Raw genomic sequence first — 10523 nt, 5'->3', positions numbered from 1 at the left:
CTTTTCTTTCTTTTCTTTCTTTTCTTTCTTTTCTTTCTTTTCTTTCTTTTTATTTTAACCTTTTTTGGAACTTATATTTAAATTTATACGTATACATCTAATATATGTTTCCTTAATTTTACCTAAAATTGGAGTGAATCATATGCAATACCTCTCTTTCAGTGTTCTCCTTCACCAAATATTTCTAAAGTATTGTAGAATCTACTTCAGTCAGAGGTTCTATTTAGAGGGTAAGGCTGGAGGAAAATATTGAAGTTTTTTCCTTGCCAGCTAAAACCCAAGGTGGTTAATCTAAGCTATTTATGTAGGCTTCCTTTATATCCAGTAGAAAGAGAAACACTCGTGAAAAAAAGTGTTTCAACTACTAACAGATATCTAATGCAGGTGGTCTTTATTTCCCTCTGAAAATTCTTACCCACTGAGTATACAGGGAGCCTGGAAAATTTGTTTACTAGGTCTCACATTACATTAGACTTCTAAAGTCAAGTAAAGTGAATCAGTAAATCCCACCCCAAACTGACTTGTATAAGTCATTGAGTGTCCACCAAGGAACTGAAATATAAGGCAGGCTGCAGCTCTTAGCTAACTAAAGTTATTCGAACAAATATAGGCTGATACAGAGCTAACACACTCCCAGTCTTTCCACTAGTTAAATCTATAATTCACATGTATACACATACACTTAGTGTCTTCACCTGGAGCTGAAACCCGCTCAAGGTCTGTTCTTACCCTCATATGGAAGGTTCAAATGTAACCTGTAAGTTTAATTTAGATGTCCTAAGAACCAGAGGACAGAAAATACAGAATTGTGATTATTGCACCAAACACTTCTCTGTTCCTTATTTTTGAAAATTCAGCATACCTGTACTTCAATATTTGAAAGTCAATTAAACTATAGAATTCTACATTACATGTATATGCCTTACCTGTGGAACCATGAGGACACAAACACTGAAACACAGGTTGCTCTCCCAGTTGGCTCATATCAATGCAAGTTGCTCCATCAGAACAAATATTTGGGTAAATCAAACATGCATTTTCAGCAAATTGGCAAAATTTTCCCACCCATCCAGGTGCACAGAGACACTAGATATTAAAAACATATATGCGTATTAAAAACAAAATAAAGCAAAACAAACAACAAACAAACTACCAACAACAACAATAAAAATATAAAATGGAAATGTAATGTGGAAGCTTCATATACATTTATTTGGGTCTGGTATGTCACTACCCCAGGGTCCATCCATCAGGAGCAAACAGCTCCATGGGCTGCAGTGTAGAGATCTGCTCCATGTGGGACCCATGGGCTGCAGGGGGACGGTTTGCTCCACCAGCGGCCTCTCTACAGGCCACAGGGGAACTTCTGCTGCGTGCCTGGAGCACCTCCTGCCCTCCTGCTGCATTGACCTTGGGGTCTGCAGGGCTGATTCTCACTCCTCACTCTCCCAGATGCTCACAGAGGCCACCCCTGCAGACCCTTGCTACCAAAAGTTTGCCACATAAACCCAATACACTGGCAAGACACAAAAAAAGCACCGATGTAAGTAATATTAAGAGGTGGTTAGGAGGAGAGCCTCCCGTTTTTGTGTGTGTATTTATTTATTTATTTATTTATTCTCAGAGCGAGGCAAAAGAGGATAAAACATCAGGTATCTAAGTAGGAGGATATTAGAGTTGGCAGCATACATTAGTGGAAGTATTCATTCCCCCACATCCTGCGTATGGTATATGAGTCATTGCAGTGTTGGTTCTCGATGGCTGCTGAAGTGGCTTACTTGTTTGGTCCCATATCTGAATAGATAAGGGATCCACAAAGGTGGCTAGGCCTTCTGCTGGTACAGCTGCAGTATTCTGTCCACTGTGATCATCATAATAATAGAATCATAGAATATCCCGAGTTGGAAGGGACCCATAAGAATCATCGAATCTAACTCCTGGCACCACAAAGGTCTACCCAAAATTTCAGACCACGTGACTAAGTGCACAGTCCAAATGCTTCTTAAACTCCAGCATGCCTGGTGCAGTGACTGCTTCCCTGGGGAGCTAGTTCCAGTGTGTGACAACACTCTCAATGAAGAACCACTTCCTGATGTCTAGCCTAAACCTCCCCTGCCTCAGGTTGACACCATTCCTGTGGGTCATATCACTGGTGACTAAAGAGAATAGATTGGTGCCTGCCCCTCCACTCCCCCTTGTGAGGAAGCTGTACAGGCCAAGTGACCTCAGCCGCTCCTCATATGTCTTCCCCTCTAGGCTTTTCACCATCTTCGTCGCCCTCCTCTGGACACTCTCCAACAGTTTTACATCCTTTTTGTACTGTGGTGCCCAGAACTACACACAGTACTCAAGGTGAGGCCGCACCAGCACAAAACGGGACAATCACTTCCCTTGACCGACTAGCAATGCTGTGCTTGATGTACCTGAGAATACGGTTGGCCCTCTTGGCTGCCAGGGCACACTGCTGGCTCATATTCAACCTGCTGTAAACCACGACCCCCTCGATCCCTCTCTGTGGGGCTGCTCTCCAGCGTCTCGTCACCCAGTCTGTACGTATAGCAAGGGTTGCCCCATCCCAAGTGGGATGACACCTCCTGCACCTCTTCAGTTGCTCTGGCATATGTCACCCAGAAGGCATTTTATTTCATGTTTCGATAGTGGAGTTTATGGAGAGGTCAGATTATCAGTGGGCCTTTCTCTTATTTTTCCAGATTCTTTCTTCAAACCAATTTTTGGGAGACCCAGAGATCCTTCAGAAGAGTGCTTTAGGAAAATAGTATTGTTCCTTTCCTCTCTCACCCTTGGAAGATCTAGAATTTTTGTTATAATAAGCCTCAATTTTTGATACAAAGCAAATATCTACATACAGACGTATATCAATTGTAAAAGAAGGTAAGAGAAGATATTACACCTGAATTTAACGTTTTACACCAACAGTTGTTATAAGAGAGGTTCTTCCCCCTGCCCTCAGGCCAGGGTCTTTACCACTCCAGGGACATTAAGAGATGAGATATTTCATCTCTAATATGAGATACTCATTCATGTGAATCTCTGATTTCAGGTAAAGTTATTAAGGGTTTGGACAGAAAAAAAAATGGCATAACTTCAATTAATTAATTAGATTAATTAATCAAAGATTTTTTTAATTTTTTCAGGTGGACATTTGGGGGAAAGCAGAAACTACATGAAAGACTAATATTCCTCTGGCTTCCAATGAAGTAAAATTCTCTCTATGAATATCTCATTTATAGAGATATGGGGGGGGTGGAGGGGATCTTGATTTTTGCATAGCTCAAACAGGTGCCACCTCTGAGATTTTAATCAGATTTTATAAAATAATGGCATTTTATTAATACTTAATTACACCTGAGAAAGGGTAGTTAAGAATGTTCAATTTTGTTGAGTATTTGGTAGTAGAGGAAGAAAGGTATTGAGGGATGAAAAATAACCATCAAGAAGTTGTAACGTGCTAGAAATTCATGGTGAAATTTTGGAAAGAGCTGCTCAGGGTGCCACAAAATTTATACAGCATGTGGAGAAAGTGTGTCTGATCTTATTCTCATTAACAAACAGGTTAAACTTTTATGTTATAAGTTATGCACCATAGAGATACACAGTGCTGAGGTGGCTGGCTGAACTTCTATGGAATCTTTCTACAGCCATCCTCCTTATCTCAAAAGGCCAGCTCCTTATTAGATAATGAAGACAGAAAAGATGATGTTTAGGGACTTTCTTGAAAAGTGATTTAAACCCTTGAAAAGTGATTTAAACTTGAGCACAGGCTTGCTTTTAACTGATTTTGTTAAAAAATTCAAACTCAGCTGGTTTGCCCATTCCTTGAACTTCTTCCTGAGATGTAGGAAAAGAACTTATTTCAATAGTTATACAACGTTATTGGTTCCATATTATTAAATACATACTTTGCTATGCAATGCATGGGCCCAAACAAACTGTTTTTGCTTACGCAATGTAAATGTGTGAAGGTGCAATGGTCTTACACAGTCTTGTTATAAAATCATAATCTATGGACAGTGTTGGGGGAAACTGCTATTCTGCTGCTATTACCATTGTGATTCAGCCAATATGAAACATATAATTGCTTTTTTACTTACAATGAAAATATAGTCTATGCTCTTAATAACAGTAAAGATTAATTTTCACTTGTCAATACAGCAATAAAATTCAGTCTATATTTCTTTCTTGATTATTCACAGGACTCTTAAGCCCTGGGCCCTGTCTGTCTTTTGCCCCAAACATGTAATCTTTTAGATCAGTTGAGTAACAAGAGTGTAAAAGAAATATAAATTGTGAAAGACCCAACCAATATTTTCTCCATATTTCTCAAGAAATCATGGTACATAGTTGTTTTTTGTTTGTTTATTAGTTTGTTTGTTTTTATACTTGGTCCTAACTGTGAATAATCACAGCTGGAATAAATATTGTGTCAGCTCAGCTAACTAGTTTACAATCAGAGTAATTATTAATATGATCCTTCATTCCTCTGTGCTTCTAGTATAATTCCCATCTGAAGAAGATATTCCATTTATCAGGATATCTTATTTAGAAAATCAGTGCAATTATTTTTCAATGTGAAAAATATTACAGGTGTTGTTTTGGTTGGTTTATACAACTAACAGAAAAGAAACATTAGGTCTGCTTTGATTCTCTTATGTCTGTTTTGGGGATAGTAGTTGCCCTGTAATTCAATGCTTCATAAAAAAACAACAACAACAACAACAACAACAACAAAACTTATTTGCATAAAGGTTTTGGGAAGGCTATATTGCATTTATGTGGCAAGGGTTTGGTAGTGGGGGGCTGCAGGGGTGGCCTCTGTGAGCTGAGCCCAGCAGCTGCCCCATGTCAGATCAGATACATCTCTAGCTGGCTCCCAAAGGGACCCACTGTTGGGCAGAGCCAAGCCAGAGAGTGATGCTGCTTATGCCCCCAGGAGAACATATGTCATAGAATCAAGGAATATCCTGAGTTGGAAATGACCCACAAGGATCATCGAGTCCAACTCCTGACACCACACAGGTCTACCCAAAAATTCAGACCATATGACTAAGAGCATAGTCCAAATGCTTCTTAAACTCTGACAGGCTTGGTGACATGACTATGTCCCCGGGGAGCCTGTTCAGTGTGCGACAACACTCACAGTGAAAAACCTCTTCCTGATATCCAGCCTGAACCTTCCCTGTTGCAGCTTGACACCATTCCCTCGCGTCCTATCACTGGTCACTAAAGAGAACAAATCAGCGCCTGCCCTTCAACTCCCCCTTTTGAGGAAGCTTTAAACCGCAATGATATCTCCCCTCAGCCTCCTCTTTTCCAGGCTGCACACAGTACTCAAGGTGAGGCTGCACCAGCACAGAGTAGAGTGGGACAATCACTTCCCTTGATTGAATAGCAATGTCACACTTGATACACACTGCTACTCCATGTCAGATCAGAGCCAGCTCTATCCGGCTTCAAAAGGGATGGACCCCCTGTTGGCAAGAGCCAAGCTAGAGAGCGATGCTGGTTATGCCTCTGGGAGAACATATTTAAGAAAGGGGAAAATCTGCTGCACAATAGCAACTGGGAGAGAGGAATAAGAAACTGAGAGAGAAGCAGCCCTCCAGACCCCAGCGTCAGTGCAGCAGGTGGGCAGGAGGTGCTCCAGGCACAGAGCAGAAGTTCCCCTGCGGCCTGTAGGGAGGCCTCTGGTGGAGCAGGCTGTACCCCTGCAGGCCACAAGTCCCATATGGAGCAGATCTCCATGCTGCAGCCCGTGGAGGAGCTCCTGGTGGAGCAGGTGGATGTAGCCTGGAGGTGGCTGTGGCCCCATGGAGAGACCCCGCAGGAACAGGAGAGGAACCCACAGAAGAGCAGAGGGTCTGGGGGGAGCTGCCACCCATGGGGGACCCATGCTGGAGCAGTTTGCTCCATCAGATGGACTCCTGACAGATGGACCCTGTGCTACAGAGCCATGTGGGAGCAGTTCTTGAAGAGCTGCTGCCTGTGGGAAGCCCCCACAGGATCAGTTCAGGAAGGATGGCATCCCGTGGGAAGGAACCCATTATTGCACAGCTATCTAGTGATTTAAGTTATATTCAGTCAAAGTATCAAGATGAACAAGGCAATTCTAGTTGCAATCTATCATTGTGATAAGTGTTTAATATGATTGTACCCCTTATTCATGTTGGTGAGTCTAGAAGACCCTGATATTTAATAATCTTACCTATTACTGCATACATATATTATATATATATATATTATAATATGTTTATAAATTTATTGCTTATATATTGCATTGCACATTTATGATTGCCTACTAGCAATGAAAGTATAGCTATAGAAAAAATCCTCAAATTTTTAGAGGCTTAACAATGAGCTTAAGCTAGTTGACACTGAAACACCCTCAGTATGTTTTCAGTTTACATTGCTATATATACTATCCTGTGTTCCTTACTATAACTAGGCAACTTTGGGGAATAGTTAACTAATCTGTGTGTTTTGTATAAACTGTACATTCGAGTCCTGGTATAGCTCTTAGTTAAATGCCTTTAAGTCACACTGTTGCCTGATAGTTTTAGGCAAAAACAATTGAGGGAAGTTTTGACTCAAGCATTGAGGATATAAGAACTAAACACATGGACAAGCAAGGGAAGTAGAAAAATAATATTTAAGAATCACAGTAATATTGTTTTAAAGCACATTATATTATTCAATAAGAACATAAAATTCTTCATTAATAGTTTTAACTCAATAAAAAAAGTTCTGTATGAGATCAAACCAGGTTGCTCAGGACTTTATTCAGTTGAGTCTTTAAAACTTCAAATTCTGGAGTCTGCATAACATCTCTGGCCAACCTGCTCTAGTTCTTGATTGTCTGTACAGTGAAAACATTTAATTTATATCTAGTTGGAATGTCTCTTGTATCATTTTCTGACTGTTGATAATACAATAATGCAAATAGACTAAAATCTTATCTAATGACAATAAAAATTGCCTCTCTCTGGAGAACTTCTTCATACATGTTGAAATTAATCTTTCCAGTTCTCTTTAATACTTAAACTATCTAACTGCTAGATTAGGCAATAACACATTATTTTACGTAATTTTATATGTTTGAATATATAGGACCTTAAATCATTGAGATATTTCATAATAAATAATTTTTGAAAGAGCACTGGCTATTAACATTGTGACTATTTATTATCCAACCTATAAACTGTTACATAAAATAATTCTGGCTTCACTCAAGGAAATTAAATCATAATTCCATAAGGAAAAAAAAAAAAAAAAAAGTTGCTCATTAGCACTATCCTTTCTGTGATTCTGCAATACAGAAGTGCATTGCAGACATGTACATTTACATATGTAAAGGTTTTCATCTCCCCCTATATGTTTACTATCCTTCCATATAAATTAGAAATATCTGTGCTGTAGGTTGCATGGCCTTTAATATAAGGACTATTTCATAGTACAATATCAATAAGTAATACTGTTACTATTCTTGTTTTCACAGAATTACAGAATCACAGAACTGAAGGGGTTGGAAGGGACCTCGGAAGATCATAAGGTCCAACCCCCCTGCCAGAGCAGATTCCTTAGAGCAGGTTGCCCAGGTAGGCGTCCAGACAGGCCTTGAATATCTCCAGAGAAGGAGATTCCACAACCTCCCTGGCCAGCCTGTTCCAGTTACTTAACAGTTTCCTTGAGATTAATTTTCCTTTCTTCTGGAAAGTCTTTTTGTCTTTCCATTTCTATCACCTAAAACCCAGCTTATATTATTTGTCTCTTTCATTGTGTCAAAAGCATCTTATTGTTTTTTTCCTTTTCATATCATTCTTAGAAATGGCGTTGCATTTTATCAGTAACAAACAATATTCCATAACTATCATATACCAACTCTTTCACTGTAATATTTCCTAGTTTTAACAATTTTATTTCTCATTATTTGTGCTGCCTTATGCTTTGTTTGCTTTGCTGGCATTGAGTTTAAATGACTGTCATGTCCTCATAGAAGATTTGTTTAAAAATTAAACAAGATATTCTTATTGGTTATCTCCAGTTTGTTTTATTATGCCTTTACATTTATCTATATGTCATTATAGTAGATCAATTAAGATACATTCTACCTTTAGCACTTACTCATGTAAAGGTATTGCATTATCAGAGCTTTAACTTAATATTTTTATTTTAAATTAACACTTGGAAAACAGAATATTCAGTTCATTACATGAAGAATTCCACTGTTCATTAACTTCTGTAATGCTCAACAATACTTAATAGCATGTGTGAAATGCACCTAGGGTGCATTATTTCAATAAAATAAGAAAAGTAAGAAAAGGTTGTTTTGATAAAGTTCTAATTAAATACTGAAGAAGCACGAAACTGTATGGGATGCTTTAAAATTTATGTGAACTCTTCTGTAGAATTACTGCTGCTGTGTGAAAGGAAATGGACTAATTAACTTGTGCAAAACTAGCCCCCAGTGGAGGTATCTGACTTTGAACTGCTGCTGTTTGAACAGTCAGCTGGAAGGACAAATACAAGAGAGACATAAGTAGAATTAATGACAGTGGCAAAGTGGCTTCACATAGTTGGAACTATATTGCTCAGATAGTCCATGGGAAGAAAACAGGAGGAGAATTTCTAGATGATTTTTTTTTAAAGGAAAATGACAATAATCTGTTTTATATGTTGTACATAAATATAAAAGTTGCATCTGAGAGCAGTAGATTTTGCAGTGCCAATTTTCCTTGCTTCTAGCATTGCTAGTTGAGCTGTTATAAATATTAATTACAATTTTAACACTCCAACTGCTTTAATATATAGTATGTCAAACATATTAAATGTTTGTTTGTTTCCTTAAAGTTATTTTTTATTTTTATTTTTTAATACTCAGAAGACAAATTTTGATTGATACAGTACGGAGGGCTTCAAAAGAGCCCTATTCCCCCTCCCTTCTGCCCTTTTTTTTTTTTTTTTTTTTTTTTTTTTTTTTTTTAGAATGACATTTGTTAAACAAGGGAATGCTTTCTCTCAGCTATACTTCTTTTACTTTTCATTCTGAGCATGTTATCTAGAACTTATTTCTCCTCTCATGCAATAAATACAAATGGGTTCTCTAAGAGTATGTCTGTGGCCTTCTTAGGGCAATGAGATCTAAGCAGTGTGACTGATGTAGCTCAAGTTGGAAGATTATTGCTCATTCTGCATAGAGATGATTTGCTTCTGGGTTATAAATTCAGCCAGACTTCTGGGGATAAACTGTTGTCAAAGAGCATTAAGACTGAGAGAGCCTCCTCAGGGAACAGCTTACAAAGTGGAAAAGGGGAGCAGTGACAGCAGAGTTTGCAGAGTTTCTTGGTCAGTTTTATTAGGATGTAGCACATGCTTGTGGGCTTGTTTTAGCCACTCTTCTGGAAAGAAGCAGTTTGACTCCCAGCCTAGCAGGGGGCTGAAGGCTCAGATTCTGCACCCACAAGGGCAAAACTCATCTGTTTATGAATGAGACTTAGAGCTTTGTCCACCTGATTTGTAATTTCTGCTTATGTTATGGTGAAGTTGTACTATATAATGGCATTCAAAAGTGGGGGATTGAGTGGGTGGGGGTGAAAATAAGGGAAAGAGAAGTTCCATCCTCTTTCCCATTCTGCAAAAAAAGAACTAGTATCATTGCCTTTGGTGAAGGTATTTCTTTGTGTTAGCATGTAAGCCTCTTCTGCTTTCCTAGGGAACACAATGATCCCTGAGCTTTTTAAATCTAAACCACAATCATGTGACCTCTGGTGTTACTGATTATTCATTTATACTCAAAAGTGTACTTTATCAACCACATATTCTCTCAGCTCACATTTTGTTATTGAAATATCTTAGGTTCACCATAAAACTCCAAGTATAACAGCTATGGCTTTGGAAATATTTATGAGGAAAAGGATCAAAAGTATATAATATGAACATCCACAGAGCCAACTGCAGGGCAAGTTTTTAGGTACCAACCTTTTCTATTGTGTTAATTTTTATGTCCTGTTACAGTGGAACGTACTATTCTATCTACACTATTAAATACATATCCATATAAAAAAGCAAAACCTGAATGACTGGAAAGTGATTCTCTGAAAGGTATGCATATTGGTCCATACTTAGGTGGTTTCTGGTTTGGTTTTGATTAATAGACGTATCTTTTTATTAGTCATTATTTCCCAGGCATATGCTGGATATTTGTAGAACACATATTCTTCAAGACATTTATAGAAGTTAAAAACATGATTTGTTTTTGATCTAGGTTTGCTCTGCCTTTACAGCACAATCTACTTCTGTAGCCCCGTGTAAACACAGCCAGGAATCAGCACCAGTGCCTGCTGATCTTTTGAAAGGCACCAGGACGTTCATTGACAATGATTCCAACATTACATTTCACATTTCAGTTTTAGTACAGCTTCTCAAAGAAAATGTAAATATTTGCTTTGAATGACCCTAATCTAAAACCCTATAGAGATAGCAGAGATTATTGTCTCTTTCTTTAACAT

General features: G+C 38.4%; 1 protein-coding gene across 1 annotated transcript in view; it reads right to left on the bottom strand.

Moving 5' to 3' along the window:
* The window catches only part of EYS (eyes shut homolog), an 883205-nt gene that overhangs the window by 715153 nt on the left and 157529 nt on the right, over positions 1 to 10523 (bottom strand). Inside the window, exon 7 of the mRNA XM_035323172.1 lies at positions 927 to 1086. Within this exon, the coding sequence (XP_035179063.1) occupies positions 927 to 1086 (160 nt within the window). The remainder of the gene's footprint in view (positions 1 to 926; positions 1087 to 10523) is intronic.

The sequence above is a fragment of the Oxyura jamaicensis genome, chromosome 3 (assembly GCF_011077185.1).
Source record: "Oxyura jamaicensis isolate SHBP4307 breed ruddy duck chromosome 3, BPBGC_Ojam_1.0, whole genome shotgun sequence".
NCBI classification, from domain to species: Eukaryota; Metazoa; Chordata; class Aves; order Anseriformes; family Anatidae; genus Oxyura; species Oxyura jamaicensis.
Note: the sequence above shows the minus strand (reverse complement) of the source record. Positions and strands in the feature narration are given on the sequence as shown.